The 24,950-nt window shown below is 44.0% G+C and overlaps 1 protein-coding gene and 1 pseudogene across 2 annotated transcripts in view; one reads left to right on the plus strand and one right to left on the minus strand.

The window, feature by feature from the left end:
• The first annotated feature begins 784 nt into the window (after positions 1-784).
• On the plus strand, positions 785-6,610 carry LOC136436318 (APOBEC1 complementation factor pseudogene; annotated as a pseudogene).
• A 2,096-nt stretch (positions 6,611-8,706) lies between these two features.
• LOC136436319 (uncharacterized) overlaps positions 8,707-24,950 on the minus strand; it is a 39,606-nt gene continuing 23,362 nt past the window's right edge. For both annotated transcript variants that reach the window (XM_066430181.1, XM_066430182.1), the window contains exons 2-7: positions 14,768-15,082; positions 13,291-13,359; positions 13,020-13,079; positions 12,098-12,270; positions 11,634-11,783; positions 8,707-10,446 (exon numbers count right to left, since the gene is read on the minus strand). In XM_066430181.1, the coding sequence (XP_066286278.1) occupies positions 10,345-10,446; positions 11,634-11,783; positions 12,098-12,270; positions 13,020-13,079; positions 13,291-13,359; positions 14,768-14,936 (723 nt within the window). In that variant the 5' untranslated portion in view covers positions 14,937-15,082 and the 3' untranslated portion in view covers positions 8,707-10,344. The remainder of the gene's footprint in view (positions 10,447-11,633; positions 11,784-12,097; positions 12,271-13,019; positions 13,080-13,290; positions 13,360-14,767; positions 15,083-24,950) is intronic.

Consider the following 24,950-nt stretch of genomic DNA (forward strand, 5'->3'; position numbering starts at 1 on the left):
AATGAGAAACCTTCAGAAAAGGTCGGCTATGAGAAACCTTCAGAAAAGGTCGGCTGTAAAGGTCGCGGAACTCTAGTTCTTAGATACGTGCTTTGAGTCTGAAAATCAAAGAAATCACAATTAATATTTTTCTATGCTTTTCCTGTAGCCTTAGATTGTATTGATGGTTTTAAAACTCCGAACACCATGCATTTCACCGCTCACATTTGAATGGTTTAAGATTTCTGTCAGAGTGGGTATTTTGGTCGGTGATTCTTGAAGCACATAAGCCGAGAATTTTGACCTGTTTTACCTTTCCAATCCGCATTTTATAGGGAGAAATGTTAAAGGCCTTGTCGCGTCTACTTTATAAAAGACCTCTCGATAGATAGCAATCTTAGCAGGTGGAGTTTGTTTGGTTTTTATCTGGCCTTGCGAGGCGGCCGTGTGACTCCGACAGGTGGTAGCGCCTTTCCTTTGAAGTTTCTGACTTTCAAGAACTTTCCGAAGAAGGACACACCTCCCTCTGTCTGTCACTGGTCGCCCCGTCTCAGAACTACTGTGGGAAAATGCCGTTTTTTCGCGTTTTGGCTCCAGAAAGTCTGAACGTGAACATTTGGACTATTCTAATTTGAAGGGGGTTTGCTTTTACAAAATACTTCATTTTCTCCTCATATTTCCATCACTTGCAACCATTCGACATTTAAGTAATCTATTTCTAGTATACATCTATGTGTTCAGTGAAATATTTGCTCCGATATGCAAGTTTGTATGACCTGAAGTGGCTGTAAAAAACACAACCCCCCCTTTTCTGAACGGTCCCCTGCGCCGGCGACGCCGAGGCACGCGTGGGGTCAGCCTCAGTTCACCACCAGTTCTCGTTGCTTCGCCGAGCAAAGTTCACAATCAACAAGATCATTCGTTTTAAGAGGTCGCCACCTTGCAACGGTAGGTTTTCAACACGTTTTTACCCTACATAGTCTACACTTAAAAGCGAGACTGTAGCAAATCTCTACGTACAATGCCTTTTTGCGTTCTTTAGGACATATGGGTTTCTTATTTAGTTTTAGATACTGACGCAAAGTGTGTGTAAAGATAGGGACAAGCGCTGACGAGTGATTTTGAACCGTTCCCGCCCATTCGCGGGGCATTGGGTGCCAATGAGCCGGTGTGTCGAGCATGCTTTACCGTCTCTGTTCTCTGTCAAAACCGTGAAATTTGCTGTCAGGTTGTGTCAACACCAACGCTCGATGGGACACGGGATATCTAATAGGGATCTGTGTTGTCAGTATCCATACTGTAAAAGCTGCAATCTCGTGTCGAGCTGTTTGCTTTGGACGCATATTTTATTTGTGGCGCTGCGCAATGGAGTACCTGTAGCTGAAAAACAGAATAACTGGACTTTGGCCAAAGGAGAATTTGGTCAGAGTGCGCCCGGCGCCTAACCGGCGCTGAGAAAATTGCTCGCACAGTCGCATATGTGGCACTTCATCACGATTCGAACTGGATGGCGCATTGCTACTTAATGTAGCTAAAGTTTCTCTAGCTCTATTTACAAACCCCGTCCTCCGATAGTGACAATTGTTGTGGGCTATGTTAGCCTATGCGCCGTCGCAAAATTGCGTCATTTTAAGTCGGACCAAGGACATTATATAGACTAATTACATTTACCAACCAGGATATGCGATATAGAGTCTTGAGGAACATATACTTTGTCGGTAGTCATCAAAGGGATTCTCGTTATGTTCTACAAGCTTCTCTGTCGCACAAATTGTCGTTTCAGGTTCAAGAAGTGTGAAAAACTAATCCGACACGTGTACGCTTGATTCAACAGAGCATGCCACGGCTTTAAGAGTCATTTAAATGGCAACCATGACAGTCAGCACTTGTACTTCTTTGATACGCCGCTTCAAACACATGCGGCGCTGTAGCAGTAGCAGTTTTTCCTGAAATCCACACTAACCTGCACCTTCCATCATCTATTGTTACGTGCTGATGTGGCAACATTCTGATCACTACAATCTTTAGCTAGAATTTTAGAACTTGTCGTATACCGCTTTGAATTTATATGGCACCTTGAATGTTTTGAGGTATTTCAAAGGTAAGTTATGTGAAGGATGGCTTGACTTCAGAGCTAATCTCCAAGCAGATGTTGGGAAGAGGCTATCATTTTCTGACTACCTGGCAGCTACCCACCCCTGTCAGCACAGGAGTCAGAAAATGATAGGTCTCCCACCCCAATATCTGCTTCGAGATTACTCTTAGCCCCTCAGTAGCCTAGGGAAAGGTGGGGCTGACTTTGTTATACAGAATTCGTTAGTGCAAAGGTGGGGAGGTAACATATATGCTACCAGATTGGTACACTTAATGCAGGCTACCACTAAATATCTCAACCCAGCTCGACTGGTCTAAAAGATTGCATATTGGGAAATTAAAGCGGCAGGCAAGACTGAGGTTTGTTGACAGTTCAGAAAAAAGTATTTTATGATTATGAATTGATTATCATAATCTTGTGCTATGTAATGACTTATCAACATACATCATGCTTATCAGACCCTTTATTTTCAGGTGGGTTGAGGTCAGGTGTTTGGTGTGACCTCATAAATGTTACTATTGTTAGCTGTCAGTCAGCTATGTCCATTGATCAGTTGACCATTGATTAGTGGCTAATGGCGACATATTCCTTCTCTTTCCCAACCAGATCAGAATCAACCTTGATCCCCAGACATCATCATGTCTGCAGCACAGCCCCCGCCCCCTGCAATCAAGACCATCGAAGGAGCGCCGAAGGAGACCGCCCTGCGAGCCCTCATCCAGCGCACTGGCTACACCCTCCTCCAGGAGAACGGGCAGCGCATCTACGGCCGCCCCCCGCCCGGATGGGACGGACCCGCCCCGCTCCGCGGCTGCGAAGTCTTTGTCGGCAAGCTCCCGCGAGACTTGTACGAAGACGAGCTGGTCCCGGTGTTCGAGAAGATCGGGCGGATCTTCGAGCTGCGGCTGATGATGGACTTTAGTGGTTCAAACCGAGGCTACGCGTTCGTCATGTTCACAAACAAGGAGGACGCCAAGAACGCCGTCCGACAGCTCAACAACTACGAGATCCGGAAGGGGCGCTTCATCGGAGTCATCCAGAGCGTGGACAACTGTCGTCTCTTCGTCGGCGGAATCCCCAAGAACAAAACAAGGGAGGACATCCTAGAAGAGATGGCAAAGATCACGGAGGGGGTGGAGAACGTAATCGTGTACCCAATGGTCACCGACAAGACTAAGAATCGTGGATTTGCGTTCGTCGAGTACGAGAGCCACCGGGCTGCCGCCATGGCGCGCAGGAAGCTCATCCCCGGTCGAATCCAGCTGTGGGGGCATCAGATCGCCGTTGATTGGGCTGAGCCAGAACCAGAGGTGGACGAAGAGGTCATGAGGAAGGTCAAGGTGCTGTACGTCCGTAACCTGATGGTTACCACGACGGAGGATGCGATCAAGCAAGCCTTCGAAGTGGGAGAAGAAGAGGAGACGGTAACGAGGGTGAAGAAGATTCGGGACTACGCGTTCGTCCATTACAAGACAAGAGAGGATGCTGTCGCAGCCATGACAGCCATGAACGGCAATCTCCTCGAAGGTGCCAAACTGGAAGTGACCTTTGCAAAGCCAGTGGACAGGAACACACGGCTGGCTCGACAGGCTATGAACGATCAGAACTTCATGATTCCCGGGCCGTTCCTCCCACCCATGTTCGACCCTTTAGGGGGCCCGATGATGGGTGGCCTCGGCGGCATGCCACCCATGGGGGGAAGGGGTCGAGGGGCTGGGGGGATGAGGGGAGGGGGTGGTAGGCAAGGGATGGGCAGGGGGTTCTACACACCCAGGCCACCGCCCAGCTTTAATGCCCCGTACATCCCACCACCAGGAAGCCCTAGTAAGTCGGCTGTACAGGTGCTGGAAGAGCTGTGCCGGAAAAACCAGTGGGGAAACCCCCAGTACACCCTCCATTCTACCCACACCTCCGGGCAGAACTTCAGACAGCTGTTCTTGTACAAAGTTAACGTCCCAGGCTACAGCTCTGGCTCTCCTGGCCCTAACACCCCCTTCACACCAAATAAACTAGCCCCCAATCCAGACGACGCAAAGCAGTATGCAGCAGAGTATGTTCTGATGCAGCTAGGTTCGAGAAGGTAGAGTAGCCGATAAAAACAAAAGTTATACTGTTTTACGATCACTTACAATCCGGTTTCCATCTTAAATGCCAGAACTCATTTTTTAATCAAACAAAGCAACATGCCAAAGGTGGATACAGTCAAAGCAAAGTTTGGCCAGTCCATAAAGTGATTTCTGGTACAACACTTAAATCTAAGTTACTGATCAGTGGTTGCATAGCAAGACAAGAAGCAGCAAATGTGCTACCCCTCAGGGCCTTTATTTTGAATACACTCTGTGACACAATGCAACAAATATTATGTCACACAATCAGCTGTTATTCTGTGGTATGCACATACACATACCCATAACATGTCTTCATTCTGACATCAAAAAGCTTCAAGAGTAGTTCATCGGCTGGAAACTCAATAACAAATTTCAGTTGACCATTTCGCTATGCTTTTTAGGTGTTGATCTTATATAAGTCACTTCCCACTTTTAAACATTTGTCCTTACATTACTCTTTTAACAAGAGTCACATTGTGACGTTATAACAGCTTTTAGACAAACTAGCTAGAGCACTGCCAGACAAGTAGGAGTCAGAAGAAAACCTGCACATCTGTGCACCTGTCTAAGTGTAATGAGTTTGTCTTGACCCAGAGTGATATTGAAGTTGGTTCTGTCCGTTCCTTCTGTTTCCAGTAGTCTTTTCTCAACCATTGCATTTATCAAGGATTCAAAGTGACTTTTTTTGACTGATTTCCATTGTAATTTAGAACAGGTAAAGGTGAATTATGGAGGGTAGTCACAAAAGTCTTCACTTTTACTCCCATACCTGCCTTCTGCATTCTTTTTAATTGAGAGCACCTGTTGCTCCAAGTACCTTACAGTTTGTTTATGAACTTGTTTGCTTCTGTGTGTTAGACTTTTTTCCTAGAGCATAGAGTGACTGCTCTGCAAGAGAGGGGGACATAGAAAAACTGAGGTATTGAGTTTGTGTTGCATTGAAGCCGACGTGTATGCAGCTATGTCGGTAATACATGGTTACTGGTGGCCTTAAAATGGACAAAATCATGTTTGGAGATTCCTGGTTGACAGAGGAAGATGTGATGTAAGGCTGCATGTTGGAACATCTCTAGGTGCTAGTACATTTTTCTGTGGGTGGGGCAATGAAGGATTGTTGGGGAAACTTACAGGATAGCACTTGAATGTCAAAACCAAGTACGCTTGGCTGTGGAACTTAGCTGTAACTTTAAAAGAGTTCTGCTTAAGTATTGGGAAATGCTAGTAGAGTTAGCAGATAGGTTTGTTGATAGCTCTGTTTTGCATATTGTTACTGAGAAGTTTTAATTGAAAAATGTAACATTATCCTTTGATTAGCTATTTTGGCATATCTAATATCATAGACCAAAAAGTGAACATTTTGATACAAAATCATTTTCTACAATGTTTTCATGCAAACCGTTATTTCGTCAATTGGATGATCTTACTGTCACACCCCCTACCTCTGGCAATCCACCTTGTCTATTCAAGCTATGATTTCATAAAACAAGCATGATGATTGGAAAGTCTTTGTAGACTGACACTTAAAATACATACTGGCTAATATTTGTATTTAAGATCTTGTTGAGGAATGTATTCATAATACTTGCGTCAGCCTTGATATTGTTGCTACATTAAGTTGCTTGTTAGGTGTTCAGAGATTCTTGTTGATTGTTTTCTAGAAATGTTCAAAGTTATGATGTTAGGAGTTGAATGTGTACTGATGTCGTGATCTTCAGAAAGTACAGGTGTGACAATTGCTGGGGACAATCCACTTTAACTGTTTAAGGAACATTTGTTTAGCAGGGAATCTATGCAAATGTAAAAGTGCCTTTGGCTCTTTCACAATGTTATCTCACAGTGGGATATTTTTGTGTCAGACACTGATTTCAACAAAAGTGTTGAAAAGTATACTGCAGTCAAACCTGCCCAACAAGACCACTCGGGAACTGATCAAATCATGTCTTTGTGGACAGGTGGTTGCTCTAGACAAGATTCTAAATGCTCTATTTGCCAATGGGAAAATTATGAAAGGGATCACAAAAAAGTGGTCACATTGGCCAGGTGGTCTTTATGTAGAGGTGATCACTTGTACAGGTTTGAGTGTATTGTCCTCTGGATCGGGAGAGTATATACGGGCTCCTCAGCAATTGTTGCACCTTTAAGTGTCAAAATTATCAAAACTGTTAGAGTTGACAAACGAGAAATTTAGGACAAACCAATCTTCAAAAGAGATCATTCTGAGACTAACGTTATATGAGTGTGAGGCTGAAGACGTTTGGAACTATGAAAGACTGATGATAATTCAAAAAGCTGTGATTCATGAGTTAGGTAATTTGGCAGCTGAGAAATTTGCTATGCAAAAACAAATACCTCAAGGAATGAAACTGTGCTATCTGAACAGAAGTACTGTAAAATCAGAAATATATTCAATCACCTCTATCATGTCAAAGTTGTTTCTGTGTTGCAGTTTTTCTGTTGTTGTCTTTACATTGCTGACTGTATTCATTGGCGCTGTGTAACTTACGAAATAGCTCTTGGAGCTCTTTCAACATGAGGGGGAGGGGCATTTTTTTCCTTCCATATGCCATTGTGAAAAAATGCTCTCGTATTCAATCCTCCTACCCCTCTGAAACAAAGGATTAAGGTCGACTGATATGTCTGTGGGTTCAAATTGGAATGCATAAACTATAATTCGTAGAGATTGCTGTTTATACAGTCATATACATGTAAATATGTAGCTCACGAAAGAGCGTCAGAAAGAAAAGATACCCAATACTGCATATTGTAAGTATTGCGTGGACCCGTCCTAGCCTGGAATCCGAAAACCTATTGTAGATGCTGAGTCTCTTTCGTCCTTTTCGCAAATAGTAGAGTGCAAATGAGACCTGGTTTGGATACCAGGCAAGCTCAAACCCGAGAAAAAGGTTACGCCCCAAGGTAAAGAGGGTGTTTCCCGCCACGAACAATCTCTGCACCTGTTTTCCCGCCTCCTTGTCACAAATTGAGACGTAACAGGACAGGAACAAGTAGCCCGCTGCACCGTGCGGTAGTCTAGACTGGTGGTGGGGTGACCTGAGGTCAACCCTTAAATAAATCCCACACGTCTCTCGTGTTCACAGATTATCGCCACCATCTGATGCGGTGACTTGGTCACTCTATCCTGTGAAATATCGCCGCGTCAGCATTTATGTACAACAAAGGTCTTCATTGATTAAAGGCTCAGGGTCAGACGTAGGAAAACGTGATTTGACTTCTTAATGTTGAGGAGATTGTAAGATCTTACCTTGGATGAACAGAGGATGACGGTTTGGTAGCCTGCTGTTCTATTTTGGATGCTGAACCAGTTGTGTAATAGCCTGGGTATCATCCTTGGCAGTTATCACTGGCTCTCCAGATAAGCAATAGAAAAGAGAGAGCCAGTGGTAACTAGGTAAGATGGTACACAGCCAAGTTGTCTAAGGGCGATCTCGATAGCGCACTTTATCATCCCTGTCAGTTGAAGGGAGTCCGAGAATATTTGACGTTTTCCCTTTCTAACTAATCTCCAAGCAGCTGTAGAGACATAATCCGACTACTAAATATCTAATACCAGTTCAGAGACTCGCCACAAGAGATAGTAATGCATTCAAGTACCTGAGTTATCAACCTGGGATTGATGTTTACCAAAAATCGTGTTTTCCTAGAACTATATCGTAGAGTGGGATTTATCATCACCAAGCAGTAAGGGCATCCTCACTAGATAGCTTTAAAAGAACGCTTTGAGTTAGATTTGCAAAGGTTAAGTGTTACAGGTCGTTCTGTGTAATATAACCAGCTGCTGTCGCGCCGCGTGCCTGCGAAGTTGGTGTGTTACATCGGTAGCTGAGAAACGTTACGATTTTGACTTTCTACATCTGCTTAGATATCATTCCTGACAGCTGACCGTAGATTAACACGTCACGTTAACAGTACAGACAGAGACGTGGGGGCGTGTGCCGCCGCCAGCCACCTGTTGCTCGTTAAGCCCGAAGCTTAAGCCTTGTATGTCCCGCCTACAGGTCAGTCCAGAACAAGGTAGAAACAAGATAACATATCAGAACTTCTCTGTGGTTTCCCGCCACGAACAATCTAGCCTTTGTTTTGCAGGCTATCTTAGTTTTTCTAATAAGGGCCACATTTGCGGCTGTTCTGATATGCCTGAACAAGTCTAACAATGTTACGTGATACAAAATAAATCAGAACTCTGGATAAATGCTTAAGAGTCAGACTTTTCAGATGCCATCCGCAATATAATAATCTTTGAAAGATCTTCACTGATGAAAGATAGAATTTATCCATGGTCCTGATATTTATTGAATTTATCCAGGTACTCTTTTTTATTTGGTATTATGTAATGTTCTACCTAGGGACGTCCCGACAGCTCAACTGGTCGTTCTTATCTATAAAATTCGTTGAGGCGATCTGTGAAATCTTTGGTCCCTCAGATCAGCGGTCGCAGCCTCTTGTGTAAAGAGGGTGTTAACTTCATTCATGTAAGAGACAGATTGAAAGAGACGGGACAACCAGTGACAGGTAGTACGAAACGATAGTTTATCAAGTGTACATCAAACTTTACACCAGACCAGAAACAGATTTCGATACATTCATATACATATATATATCTGTGTACAGCGTGTGTATATATAATGTGTGTAAGGGTAGAGATTGCAGTCTGGTAGAATCGTCGATTCTGCCGGTAGAAATCCCGATCGTAGTCTGTAAGATTCGCTTAAAGACAATCATAGGTTTTCAACTTCGATCTAACTTTATCAATGGATTCAATTGAGATTTTATTAAGTTGGAGATCACCCTAATACATTTGTTGCATCTCTACCCTGACATGTATATAAAATCTATATTCATATATCTAATTTACCATATCGACACGGGGGTGAAAAGGAATTGAGTAGAATAACAGTTTGACTGTCTTCATCAAAGCCGTCATTTTTTATATTTTTCTTTGCACAATACCTCGTTTCAAAATAGAAATATTGACGCTGACCAGAATTATGCTGTACGATTTTTTAACGACTCATTGAATTCTTTTAAATTCGGTCGATGGGAAGCGATAAACTTCAATACTTTTGTTGCACGTTCATATGTCATATTCTGCTAGAAATTGCTTGATAACTTTTTTAATGTCCGACGCAGAATGCCAGCATTCTGACTACTCGTTTACTGCAAATGTCGGTGTCAAAAGGTTTGGTACTGTTGGGAAAGAACTCATTGAACAAATGAACTACTCGTAATCGAAGGGTCGGTAGTATATGTCATAAACAGGTACATACCACAACTACAACCATTGGTTTACACGTTTTGATGAACGTAACATTAAACTCGATCAGAGTTTACCGACGTGATGTTACAAATACCAATACAAGACTATATAATCTGTAAGTTGTAAAAAGACATATGCCTGTCTGATTACTCTTATGAAAGCGCCGCTTAGCGACAAGTCTGTAAAGTGCAGCCTACATCATCATCCTTGCATTTCACCAACAGACCCTCCAAAGTCACCGACGATCTTTTGACATTGTAAAAATACAAACCTACTTAGCTCTTAAGTTAGAATATTTTAACCCTTGGCCTTACCAAAACATGTTCCCTTCCATCATCTGTTCCCGCTCTTTCACTTTCAAACAGATCTATATTGTAGTATAATATGACTCACGCGAGATAGAAAAGGGTGCAAATTGGACAACTCAAAGTTACTTTCCATGTAAATTACAGGACGGAGTGAATACTCAATACAAAAGTTACTCAACCAACTGGATAAGTTTGGAAAACGGTCAGACGTGTCAGATAGCATCCGCTGTCTTTCGTCAGTGGCGGAGCGAATACTGCATACATTCTAGAAACACGGAGTTAATTTACTCACAGCTACAGAGTTTTAAGTAAAACTGATCCCGCGAGAATGTGAAGCTTTATACAGAAGTCATTTCGCTGTACAACGATACAATAATAACAACAAATAGTGAGAGATTATACTTGATCGTTAGGCAACTGAAATCTGGCGAGAAATGATACCGTATCCGATATGAACGATCTATATTTTTTTCTCTCATATCATATTCACCGAAGTAGTGATACCGCCTTCTATCTCCCGTCCATATGGTTACCATCAACGTCACCATGGTGACCAGCGTCCGTCGCTATGGTGACCAACTAGCCGAAGACCATCTCGATCCTCTCCTGCACGGTGGTGTTAGTCAGGGTGGTGACGTCATTCTGGATCTGCTTGGTTTCCTCTTTCTCACTGGAGCAGCACTGAGGGGATGTTAATTAGGTCAGAGGTCAAGGGCATTGCAAAGAGTTGTTGGGAGGAGGCATGGGGAGGGCATTGGGAAGTGGGCATTGGAAAAGGGGGTTACGAAGGGGGGTTGGGAAGGGGGGTTGCGAAGGGGTATTGGGAAGGGGGGTCGGTAAAGGGAATTGGACTGTGGATTGTTGAAGAGAGTGGGCCCATTTTTTTTCAAATCAGATCAGCGCTTGACTTACGTAACAAACGTCCAATAATGACTGGGAGTGAACGAGGAAAAATGAGATAGAAACTGACCGGAGGTAGCTTGAAGAGAGAGGCAAAGTGACAGGAAGAAAAGAGAAGAATGAAGAACGTAATAGAATAGTTGTCCAAGTACCATAAACTGTGAAAAGTATACTCCACTGATTCGACATGGCGTTTCGTAGACGCAGACTGTATCTAACCTGGATGTCAGACTGTTTCCAGGGCCTACCGGGGCCAACATACCAACATGCCACCGATGAAATTTCATGCAAGTCCTCTGAGTGAAATATAAGAGTAAAGCCGGATGAATAATGGAGCCGCGGCAAGCTGGCGGTGTCGCTGCGTCCTAAAATGGATTTTTGTTACCCTTGACTTTAATGGGAATATCATTCAAAACGTACAAGTATGACCCAAAAGATAACAAAACTCACAAAGCTTAAAAAGATTCGTTTTTTGTCGATGAAATTCGTTGAGTTATTTGTCAATTCGATCGGCCGCAGTAACGCCGCCAGCGTGCCGCGGGTCCAGTGAGAGAGGGGCTTAAGACCCCGTATCAGGTTACGGGGCTTGTGGCAAGATTTTCTCTGAGGCATGTTGGCTCTGGCGCCGTGGAGCTGGCCTGGCTAGGTCATGGAAACAGTCTGGCATATACAAGCTAGACTGTGCAGTACCTGTCAGGGACTCGTTCTGAAATGTATGTTCAGACACCCCCTACGTATCGAGGCCCCTACGTTTCGACACCCCTGTGTTAGGGTTAGGGTTACAGTTAGAGTTTTTTTTTTGCTTTACTTTTTTATTGCATTTTCACATTAACATGAACAAAAACAATATGCGAAGAACAGAAGAACATACTACAGTTAGAGTTAGGCGCTGTCGGAACATAGGGGTGTGTCGGAACATAGGTGTGTGTCGGAACATAGGGTGTCGGGACATAGGGGTGTACCCGTACCTGGCAGATGAGCAGGACGACGGCGCCCACGTAGCAGGCCAGCACGGTCCACAGCAGCACGTTGTACAGGTCCGCCTTGCACGTGTCGATGTCGAAGTAGATGATGACGCTGCAGGTGGCCACCCACAGCACCAGGCACCACGACAGCAGCTAATGAGAATGGAAATCAGAAACAGTTAAACTAACATTATTTGGACGAATATCTAATCTTTAAACACAACGAAAAAGTCCGCTACTTTTGGGGAGCTTTCGAGGCATATTCTGTCTATAACCAATAGACAGGAGGGGGGTGTTGACTTTCCCGTGGACTGACTCTCTGGGCAACCTCTTTTCCCGATTTCTACCATCCATTACCCCAAGAAAGGCCTGGCGGAGGCTAACAAGACACCACGTCAGAAGCCAACGGCACCGGAAATTGCAATCACCCCTCAGGCAGGAAATTTAGTATGGGCTACATTACACACCTTCGCCATACAGCGGATGGAGGGGCAAGACGCCTCTCCCCCCGGCTTGACGGCGGGTGCGCGGGTCTCGCAGCAGATGCCGAACAGCCCCTTCAGCAGGCCGATGGCGCCGCCGGAGATGAGCAGCAGGGGAACCATGGGTCTGTCCGCGCACTCGTGCAGGTGCGACGAGCCTACAGGAGGGAAAGGAGATAACAAAAAAGGTCAGAGGGAAATTTAGGAACTTCTTCTCACAACCAACTCACCTAAACAGCTCTGGAGCTCTACTCGTAAATGTGCAATCACAACAAACGGATCAACATTAGAAAGAGAAATAAATACGCCTTTCAATGGTACATAATGTAAAGAAATTGATTAGATACAAACGGGGATGTTATCGACCGAAATTACGTTTCTGAACTTTTGTATTGAGTTTATAACGTCTATCTCCTTTGTCATACTCAATTGAGGTGAAGCATGATGCATTTTTAAGCAGCTAGTATTGCAATGCGGCTTCGCGAAGGCTCGCTCATATTAGGCAAGCACATTGGGCCAATTCAATTGGAAAAGAGGCTGCTGGAAAAATCTTATCTTGTAGTTCTTAAGCTAAGGTCTGTCGACAGGTATTGACGTGACAGAAATGATGCCTGCCCTTTTAAATTCAGTCGCAAGATGGCGCACATGTCGAATGGGTATCAAAAGAAGGCATTCAGCACCAAGGACAGCACTGTTGCTGTTGTAGGGCTAAATGTTTACGGTGGTAACTGTTGTCTGTTTTCGAAATAAAGAATTAGATCTAGTCTTGTGCAATCACAGTAAAACCTTGTGTGTGGCTTTGAGTAATTATTCAATCAATTATTTGTAAATCTACATATGTTGAGGGACTGAAAATATAAAGACCAATGGTTCCTTTTCAGATGAAGTTAGTTTTTTTTGCACTTACCTGCAATGACCACGATGACTGAAGGGACCACAAACACCAGTAGCGAAACCATACACACACCTGGTAGAAAATGTGCAAAATTCGTCAGTTGGTTCCACAATCTACATAAAAGATAGTTTTCATTTCAAATAGCTTAGAAATGGACAAAAGACTAACTTTGGTATGTACAGATTGAATGTATGTACATACGACAAGAAGATATCAGGCATTGACTTTCATAAAAAAGAAATGTTTGCTGTAATAAGGTGAAATATTTAGCATGATTTCTTACCGACTGTCTTAAGTTCCTCCTCTGCTTGGAGAAAGCTGCCTTCATACACGGTCACCAGCTTCTTGATCCCTACGTAGCAACAGGAGATGATAGTATAGCATAAGAAATATTGATAGCAGATTGTTATTGTATGGAAAAGAAGCTTGAGTATCTGTAATGCCAAATACAATCGCATGGTAGCGTGTCTGCCGCATCGGTAGTCCGCTTGAAGAGCAAAATCGATGAACACAGTCGTGAATTACTAATTGATGAAAAAATGCTTGTCAAACGATTCAAGATGGATAGGATCCACTGGAATAGTAGCTTACCACTTTTTATGAAATGACAACGCGGTAAAAATCATTTTTTCAAGGTGTGTTTGTTACGTCCAAATGAAAAAAAAATCTCCGCGACATTCCAGATAAATAGAAATATAAGGATGCAATACTTTTTCTCAAAGATATGGAGCCCTTTCAGTGAACAAATAACGGTATGATATTCAACAAGACATGTCAACAAGTGTTCAACAAGTAATGACATCGGTCTTCCAGCGCTGAACACAGTCAACAAGTGCTTCGCCTCTTCCAACCGTGCCTCGTGTTCAGCATACGGATGTTGTTAATCTGCCCAAGATTACATTTGTGCTGAGGGTATTATTCAAAGTCACGTTTTGACGGTCAACAGCAGTTATAGAGAATGACGACAGTAGATTAAACTACAGGGTCCCTTGTGTAAACCGGGCACTGCAGAGAATTTTGATAAAATATATATCATAGCACAGAAAGTACAACAGATAATCAAGTAGTATACATGAATAAGCACACCTTTTATGCACTACATTATGTATTATTTCATTCTACTTTAGGGAATAGTGTTAATTACAACTAATCAATTTTAGATAAGTACGAAGGAGGAGGGCGTAGTATAAGTCTCTAGGGTCCTTCTCTCCTTTTGTACGTGTTTTTTTGTTTATCATATTTCCTCGTTTCTTCATTGTTGTGCAAACAAACAAACAAATACATTTTGTTATGCTTTTTACCTTTCCTCTTTTTTTGTCGGCAATTTCAATTCTGGGCCTTCATAGATTGTATTATCACATGTACATCTTCCTTACTTTAGACCAAAAGGTTTAACAATCGAAATTTCCTTAATACAATCTGGCCGACATGCCAGCTGTTTTCAAAAGCACTTGTTACCTTTCCTCCCTTTCTTGTAGGCCTTTTCAATACTGTCAATAGCCTGGGCCTTCTTAGATTGCATTTTCGCATTTCGCCTTCTTTACTTTACACCAAAAGGATTAACAATCTCAATTTCCTTAGCACACTGGCCGACATGCACCACTTCTTACTTTTCCTTCTTTTCTTGTCGGCCTTTTTAATCCTGCCACTAGCCTGGGCCTTCTTAGATTGCATTATCGCACCATCATCTTCCTTATCAATCTCAATTTTTCCTTTGCACACTGAACAAAATGCCAGCCTTTTTCAAAAGCACTTCTTACCTTTCCTCCTTTTCTTGTCGGTCGCTCCGCAGCACGGCTCGTCCTCATCGCTGCCCTCGGGCTCGGTCCTGTTGGCGCCCGCCTCCTCGTCTCCCGGCGGCACGGCGATTTTCTCGTGCGTCTCTCCCACCGCCAGGTCCCTCTCCTCGGTCTCGGGGCTTGTGTACATCTTCCCACTCACACCCGCACTCCGAGCTGTGCTGCACAGATAGATGTATCACGATCTCTCGGTCGTTTTCTCTCCTCTTCAGACGACGGTGAAGAATCTCCCGGCGAGGTTTGGTTGGGCGTTCGGCTGAGAGCGAGCGTACGGAGCTGGAAACGAAACGTGAAGGATGTTAGGCCACGGTAGGTAAATTTCATGGATCACATCAGCGTGCGCATTCATTTTCGCCTGATATGATAAGTTTATTGTAAATTCCTGCCCGAAGGATAATTGCAAACAACATACATAAAAGTACAGGGTACAAAATAGGTATAAGAGCGGCTAAACTAGATTATACAAACGTAATTGTCCATAACAAGTGAAGGATTTGACAGCTCTCTTTTGTAAGCAATGGAAGACGTAATGTCCCACTTTTTCTATAATTTGTGGGTTTTTGGTAATTAAAAGAAGAATAGTCTTTTATAAAAAAGAAAACAATAATTTTGTTCCCATCCGGAGATAATATACGTATAACGTTACATGACAAGAAAATACCAAATATGGGAAAATATGTCCTGTGGTAGCCTTGATTGTGCTTGAAGTGATACTATATCATAAGGTAGCCATGAGTGTAGTCGTAGAAGTGACCTTAAAGAGAAAGGGCTGGCAACCCCTCCCTGTAAAACTATACCCTGCTACAGAAACAGTAAGGAAACTTGCTGACCTATGTGCTACTAGGCACTACAATGTAAACAACAGAAGAGGTCACATATCCATAGAATTTATTTGCCGCGGCCTTACGTGGACAAGTCACAGATGGTATTATGGGCTTGTGACGTCAGTACGCCGTGAGGCAATTACGCCGGGCTCAAAGGAGTCGCATCATGAAAGGTCGCCGGAGGTAATTTCAGGGTAGAATTTCGCAGATGAAGGAGGAAATTGTGACAAACAAGCCTTGAAGTTGAAGAGGAGGGGACGGACAAAGGGAAGGAAATTACAACGAGACTCAGGAGGACCCTGGACCAGGTCTTAATTGTAATATCAAGCACGCGCCATCAAATTGTGTGCTGAAAATCAGAACGATGTCTACCAGCATCAGAACGATGTCTACTAGCGCAAATGAACTCTCAAGCTAATGAGAGGACTCAATCAAGATTAACGTTAAAGCGCATTGATTGACGTTTAGTCTACATTTTCAATATCAGGAAATAAAAGCAAAGCACTGGGGTCAACGTTGAGTTTTTTTTGGTGGTAAGAAGGGACGCAAGTCATTCAGAACATCCCAAACAACAATTCAACAACATGAAGCCTACGTTTTTACTGTAGCTCTGTCGTGATTCCCGTCTTCCCCTCACATCTGTTAAGCCGGCGTCTATAAACTCAGCGACAACTAAGTAATAAAGTAGTCAGATGTTTCTATAAAAGTCGTCAGTCTGTTTAGGAGCAGACGTGTTATTGTCGCTAGTTGCGTCAACGGAGCAAAACCTCGTAAATCTACTGACTTTGCGGTTGGTAGCACTACTTCACCTAAATCCGCAGGGTACCATATATCCGGGATTTTTCAGAACGGGGTATTTAGGGATTTATGTTAGATGCAACATCAGTAATACCGCAAGGAATACAAACTTGACAGACTAACGTATTCAGAACAGTGTCTGAAAAGCTTCGATAACCCTGCATTCAAAGACGACGACGTTACAAGAAGCAGTACAAGTCGTTCAGCTCTGAATTAATATCTCTGCTCGTGCACAATGTGATATCTTCGGCTTTCTAGTTAAGAAATCATTCGACAAGTACAGAATGTGTGCACGTCAGTGCTTCAGGGGTGGTCTAGGATGCTTCTTTATCGGTGTAGGTAAAATGGCACAAAAAGTGCACCTGTAAGGACATCGTACATAAGTTGACAATCATTGTCCTACTCATTGTGATACGTGGCATAGGTCAAACACTAATATGTAGTGCGATACTCAGACTCAGACACATACACACACAACAACAACGTTACTCACACACACACACACACACACACACACACACACACACACACACACACACACACACACACACACACACATATACACACAAACGCATACACACACATACACACAAACTCACACCGTCACACACACACACACACACACACACACACACACACACACACACACACACATACACACACACACACACACAAACTCACACGCACACACACTCACGCACTTGGCTCCAGGAAAAGCGTTCTTGTGAAACTACCGGTCGATAGGTACTTTGACTTATCCATCGCGCGCTTTGAACCCAGCCTGCATGAAAACGGTTTTCCGGCGCTGAAACGAACTCGTTTTCTTACGCCAAAATGTCTTCTTGACTAATCATGAATTTCATGTGGCGATACAAAACGAGCTGGAGGCGCCAGGTTTGGAGACGTTTTGCCACCCCCTTTCTTCTGGAGGCTGCGACCGCTGAGCGGCCAAAAATTTCACAAATCGCTCAACGAATTTCATAGATTAAGATTGATTCTTTAAAACGCTTTGTAAGCTTTGTTGTCTTTTAGATCATACTTAAACATCGTGCAAAAATAACATCTATAGTATTAAATCAAGAGTCACACATATCCAATTTTTGTCGCTCAGCAATCGTCGTCTAGTAGAAAAGAGGTCAAAAAGAATAAAAGATACATTTTGAATATTCCTGTTACTTTCTAGCTAGACGCCTGCGGGGTGTCTTATGATGAATCGTTTGTGGCGCCTACGTTAGTGTCATTAAAGATGGTCCTGCTGTGAAGTGTGTCAAAATTCCTGGTCCGCTGAGTGACAAATAAGACACTGTCTGTAACCTCCATTGATATGATTCTGCCGGGTTACATAAATCCGCCAGTTTGAAAAACAGTGGGTTTGAGAGATCTCTAATGCATCACCTCCCAGGTATGCACAGTTGAAATATAAAGGAGTGCATTATACTGGGGACGTTGGGTTGGAGATCTGTTTGGATGTATCTTTTCAGGGTGGCAGAATTATGTACCCTGGTGGAATTATGTTAGTAGGTGTTAATTCCCAAGTATTTAATGTTGATAAAACAAGTGACATTTAAGCAGGTCCTACTGAGGAGTATGTTAAAAACAACATGAAATTTTGGGTCCACTGAGTGACAAATAAGACACTGCCTGTAATCTCCAAACATATCTACCGGTGGTATCCAAGACAGTATCTATATGTTGTTTGGGCCGGTGGACACTGCCTTGCCACATGTAACGTTAGATCGACTTGGAGATTAACTGTCTGCCTAGCACAGTCTAGCTTTGCACGCTGAGTGTTTCCTCTGACTAACTATACTGTCGCAGAACGATTGGGCATGACATGGGGCATTATCGGGTCCTTTTATCGTGCCTATAATTGACGCTCTCTATTCACAGAATGGGTAGTTATGGTGATCTAGTGCTCTATATATTCTATCAAGGCCCACTTTCCACAAGACGGCAATGGCTGAGCGACCAAAAATGGATTTGTGTGTCCCTTGATTTTATCATTGGGATATAATACGATAAGAAATGCTTTAATATACAACAGAACATACAAAACTTGAAAAGTTTCGTTCTTTGTCTATGAAATTCGTAGAGCGATATGTCTAATGTTTTGTCACTCCTCGGTCGCAGCCTGTAGGGGAAAGCGTGGTGTAGCAGGGGACAGACTCCAGGTGTAATCTCCAAGCAGAGGCTCGTCTCCGGTCTGTTTTTGACATCTTTTGTGAGTTGTTTTATCGGGCTTTCTATTTTGTCAGGTTTTCCTTTTGTCAGCCAGCCAAACTGTTGGGAATGTCGCTTGGAAAAAGGTTTGGAACACTTGGATATGGTCTGGGGAATACTTGGATAAGGTCTGGGGAATGCTTGGAAATGGTCTGGAGAAGGTTTGAACATGGTCTGGAGAAGACTTGAACATGGTCTGGAGAGGGCTTGGAAATGGTCTGGAGAAGCTTGCTCGCCGTGTCGCTTCGGGTTTTCGCAGACATTAACTCTCTGTTTCGAGAATCTCTACGGATGCGACCCCTTGAATCGAGGAACGTCATTTGTGACAGCGCGTGGGCGGCAAGACTTCCCGCACGGAACAACATTTCCCTCATTTCCCACAGTACGGATTCTTATATATTACCCTGCTACTTAAAAATCCATCAACTGTAAGGACTGTCCCAGAACGCAGTGTGCATACACAGGACTCCGGGCGATCAGCCTGCCTGGTGGATGGTTTGTGTTTATATAAGTAATTAGTGGCAAAGTCAACTGTCAACAATAACTATTATCCCTGTGTTTCCCATTTGTTTAATATCATGTGTTTCTGCCCCCCTTGGAAATCAGCATACGGCTGAGGGGGCCACCTAGATGTTTAGAATTTAAATAAATAGATAGATAAACTAGACACCTTTTAACCCTTGGCCAGCATGGTATCTCAGTTGTAATCTGTACAGATGTTGTTTTCTTGTAGATATAATAGAATCATCACTGATTCTGTTGGGTGCTTGATCGACGTTGTGATGAGAATTTCGTCCGACATCCAGGTAGAGCATGACGTAATTCAATATGATTCAGCTGGATGCATTCTCTAAAGAGTCAGACGTTGCAGATACCATCCGCTATCTTTCATCAGAGACTGCGAATGGGTCTGAAGATTACAGTACACTTGCATCTGAATATGGTATGGTTTACTGAAGATTCATCAAAAGGCACTGAAGAAAGATAGAATCTTTAGGTTCATTCTCAGTCACAGTGATGAAAGAAAGTGATTGCTATTTGAAACGTCTGATACTATAGGGGATTTACCCAGTTGTTTGATTTATTTTGTATTCTGTACCAGTTACTAGTGCAACTAATACCGGCAGCGTGTCTCTCACGACACCCCGAGCTCTGATATGTATGCAGCTCAGGGGCAGGCTGTCGAGTCTATCATGATCACTGCAATAGAGTGGTATCCCGGGAGAACACTTCATATCACATCAGATTTCTACAAGTTTGTTTGATTCGACGGGAGGTCTGGAAGAGATTGGCACTAGACCAGGGGAGCAAAACAGACGAACAACTGACGACCAAGAATTTCTATTGTAATATAACAAACGTCAAAGAATAAATATAGAAGACGAAGCACTTTATTGCACGACAATTGTACACAAAATTGAGACCGGTGCAATGACCTAATGGGCAGAGTGTTCACGTTGCACACGGTAGGTTGTGAGTTCCATCCCCGGCCGTGTCATACAAAAGACTTTCAAAATGGTACATACTGCTTTCTCCTCTTAGCACTCAGCATTTGGGACAGAGAATGGAAGTTAAACACACACACACATCACTACCAGCGGACTAGCCCCGTTGTTGTAGAGACTTGCACAAAGTTGTGTGGCCCAAGGGCTGCGAAGCGAAGATGGGCGCCGCCATATGCTCCACCAACTTGACCAAGTGGCGCGGAAATCTTTTTTTTATAACAAAATAGTGGTATAGAATAAAACTAATTACTAATACAACGTATGTTCCAGTCCCTCTGGCCCTAGATGGCATTTCTGATCATACTTTCATAAGTTCGTTTCCAATTATTGGTATCTCAGCGGGACAGCAATCATAAATGTCTGCTCCCTGTCATGTGCAGACGGTCTCCCGAGGGGAAAACGTCAGATCGCATCGTGAATCTCTCGAGAAGTAATTAGACCAAACGGCTCGAGCAGCGTTATCAGGAACGCTGACAATTGAGCGGCCTATTCTCGAATAAGCCTGCGGGGTTTTGCATCCAGGTCTAATTGCAGTACTACAGACACGTAAGATTGAGCTGGTTCAAACCCGAGCTTCTGTGTCGTCACAGATTACAGGTTACACTTTGCCATACTGTTTAAAGCTTCTGGACGCAACTACAGGCGCTGGGGGGAATACATAGCATTGTCTATTGAGGCGCCAACACACCATACCACTGGTGGCGACCAAACTTTTGACGCTCAACGAATTTCATTAAAAAAAACTTTTTTCTACGTCCTACCGTGTGCAAGACGAACACACGTTTAGTGGAAGGCGCTAGGCCATCCTAGGACGATCTAAATCTAAAGCGGGCACTTCATAAAAGTTCGTTTCCATTTCGCACACGTACATCCGGCAATCTATGTTGTTTTTCTCGGAACTGCACTATAATGATAACCGACGGAAGACCACAATGACTGCGGCATCTTTCACTAATAACCAAACGTCTAATTCGATCCTCAGATCGGCGATCAAGGGTCAGGAGGCAATTTTCTTGCCATTCATTTTGAAGAAAGACTTCAGGTTTATTTCAATCCAAGCCGAGAGACCTGGGGGAAATTGGAGAGCGTATGAAAGGCCTGTTATGATGAGAGTCAGAACATTGTTAACCCGATTACATGAGCTACAAAGACGTGTGCGTGTTCCACGTCACTATCCCGCGTTGCCGGCACATGCAGGAACATGTGCACTGATCTTAACTTTAACGTATCTGGCCTTTAGGTTTTTTTCCTGTCCAGTGCCTTTCTTTTTATTGCATCGGTAACCCTAGAGCGAGAGAGAGAGAGTCATCCTTTTGTCGACTGTGTCTAGCTATTGGAAATATGTACTCATGCAGCCAGACAGCGAGATCAAATCTCCTTCTTCACACTCTCTATGGACCCACAGATCTTATATAACGCATGTAGATTGTATGTTAAACCCAAGACTTTACACCTATATGACTATCTTACTCTGTGTCTTATTGGAAATCAGGTGAAAGCAACAGCCTCCCGGGGAAGGCCAGTGATCCAGCGGACATTGACTTCCTTCAACTTTAACGAGGTTATGACTTTTAGTTTTCGACTGGGAAGTTTCTTAGCATGTGATCACCTAGGCGGGAGAACAGTGGCAAAAGAGTTGGAGAGTTTCAGCCACACAAGGGACAACATCTAGGACGGCGGGAACTAACAAGCTTTTATTGCCGTCATATGTTGCATGTGGCGACAAGGGCAGGAAGTATGTAAGTACTAAGCCACATTCTTCAGCATACTAGTATTACTTTGAAACATAACTTCAATATCGTCCAAAACTGCTTGCAATAAATGTCACCTGCCAAGATTACACACTGCAAGGTTTATATCGTCACATTGTTTATGTCTCAGACATACGCTATCATTACTTAGGGCTAATCAATGATGTTCTATCAATAAAGTTAGCCACCTGCATCACCTCAGAATCACCATGAGGAAATTAAAGAGATAATGGTCGTTCTGCTCGAATCATAGGTCTGCAAGACCGTTCCGCGCGATAAACAATCTGTACTTCCCTGTGTAGGCCAGTACAGACTAGAGGCGCCATGGAACAATACGGCGTTAAGACGCTGCTACTTATTATCGATTAGTGAACGCTTAACGACCAATCTGCATTCATGAGATACAGCGCACTATCGGCGAGTCTTAGCCGGTCATTGACGCGTTCCAGTGATAACCACATGGAGCTTTTGCACTTGGGCTGGGAGTCAAAAGCGTTTTTGTCTCAACGAGAGAGACCTGTCCTACCATGGCAATCTTGCAGCCTCCACCAGGCCCTCCTACGGGCGTATGGATCGTAGAATTTGGCAGAAAAAAAAGAATAATTAGCCAGTAGAGTCAGTCCACGGTGAAGATCACATTTCGCCCGCGTAACAGAGCCTGCAAATGAAACCCTGGCAATTATTCTCCCTATAGTCAGCGTAGTTAGTCTGGTAGAGACTAGCAATCTTGCACGAGTAGCTTTCTTGGCGTCATTAAAGTAGACCTCTCTGGTTGGAACTAAATTCAAAGGGACGGGGCAAGCTACCAAACATCAATTATCTTCTTCTTGCAGACTCCCCGGTCTTGTTTACGGCCGGTTGAAGACAGCGCACGTCACGATAGGCCGGCGGAGCAGCTCCCGGCGCGGCCCGGACTGACAGAGCCGTTAGAATGATGGATGGAGGCGTAGATAGATGGAGACATTCAGTAAGCCCCTGTCACACTGGACCTGCGGTACGTTGGCGACCTCGCTGCGACCTAGCGATTTGACAGCGCGCTCAAGAATTTCATCGATAAAACGAATCTTTTACGCTTTGTATGTTTTGTTGTCTTTTTAGTAATACTTGTACGTTTTGCATGATATTCCAATATAAAGTCAAGGGTGACACATTTCAAATCTAGGACGCAGCGAGGTCGCCAACGTGTCGCGGGTCCAGTGAGATAGGGGCATTAGAATGATGGATGGAACCGTAGATAGATGGAGACACCCGGTAAGCCCCTGTCACACTTCCGCCGTATTTGTTCATCGCCAGGACGTCGCCGAAGCTCACGATCACCCAAGCCCCTGTCACACAGTCGACGAGCCTTCGCCGTGTTTGTTGCTCGCCAGAAGGTCGCTGAATCACAAAATTGGCAGAGAGAATCGCGTGCATTTTACGTCTGTAAATTTACCTCATCACACTGAACGAGGCTTACTTATGCCACGGTCCCATTTTCAATCCGGGGCCCGGTCGGGCAGCTTGTGCGAACGAAACGTATGATATAAAAGACAACAAAATACACAAAACGTAAAGAAATACTCCTTATCATATATTGTGCATTTTCTTGCCACGGATTAGAAATGGGACCGAAGCATAACTTTCGAACATCGGCCGATCTCTAAAAATCGCGAGACGACGAAGAGAACATCGGGCGTAGTACTGTCGAAAATGTAATTTACAGCTTGCGGACGTTTCGGGCGATCGATTTTCCTACTGGGCTTAACACCTACATGAGCTACTAGACTCCCAAACAGAAGCCCAACGTCGGAGGGTCAAACTAGAACTCTTATCGATCATTTGTGGCGAGAAAATGGGACTAAGGGTCTGCTTGTTAGCGATAAGCGACTGTGCAACGGATTTACAGTGGAAGATAATGACGACTCGGGAGCATCTTTTAACTGTTAAATAGTGCGTTTATCGATTACACAGAGCCTCGCCTGTGGCCTACACCTTGAGGAGGCTCTGCTAATGCTACGGTCCAAATTGGAAAAAGGGGCCCCATGCACCGGGTAGTTGACGGGTTGGGTTTTTTGTACACTTTCGGGCGTGACCCCTACGCGGCCTCGTGGGACACGCTGCGGCTGCCGGGCTATTGTTGGGCCCGGCCGGGACCCCGAATCATTTCGACTCGGACTTAACATCAACGTGGGACCTGGTAACAAATAGACGCCGTCAGCAGTACACCGGGACAAATCTGTGACTTAGGGACTCGGGCGGGACTACATCCAATACGCAATTGGAAGCTAAGCATAAACCGAGGTTACAATTTTTGTGGGCGTGGTCTATACCCATGTCAGAATCGGCTTTGTTTAAAACATTTAGAAGATTCTCTGATTGGCTGACAGCTGGTTAGAGGCCACACCCACAAAAGTGGAAACCTCAGGTCGGTTTAGCAGCGCCTCCCTAAGGCATAGGCAGCGGGCGAGGCTCTGCATAGGAGAATGTATATCACATGATGTCTCCAGGCGCTAGCACCTACTTTACAACCGGGGTGTCAAGTGTCTGTGGATGGGAAATCCCTCAGGGTACCTTTAATTAAGGGATAAATCAAACGTAAACAAACTTTTAGAATTTGTTTTCCGAAACGGAAAGAAGGCAAGGTGGTTAACTTGCCCCTCCCGCAAAAACAGGATTCGAAACAGATGATTTTTCCCATTGACACAAGCATTAATCCTATCTATAGTGACCACCTGTCCACACAGACCAGATTTCCATCGGTCGCCTGAGGGGTCATCCTGAGCAGTTCTGACTGTAATTTGTAATACACAAAAGTTCATTCCATGGCACGTATACTGGCTATTTCACATACTCGTAAAGTCTTCCATGAAAACTGCCTTTAATAAAGGCACGTCTGTAAAGTAGACACGACAGGAGCCAAAATGTCCACACCTTAATTCATTACTTTACTATATTCGCTTTACTGAAGCCGATGTCGAGGACTACAACAGCTACAGATATCGAAATGGACTACTGATGAGGAGCGTGTGTCAGGCTGACGCCGACTGGGATGCGCCCCGTTGCCAGG

This window comes from Branchiostoma lanceolatum, chromosome 6 (assembly GCF_035083965.1).
Source record: "Branchiostoma lanceolatum isolate klBraLanc5 chromosome 6, klBraLanc5.hap2, whole genome shotgun sequence".
Lineage (NCBI taxonomy): Eukaryota > Metazoa > Chordata > Leptocardii > Amphioxiformes > Branchiostomatidae > Branchiostoma > Branchiostoma lanceolatum.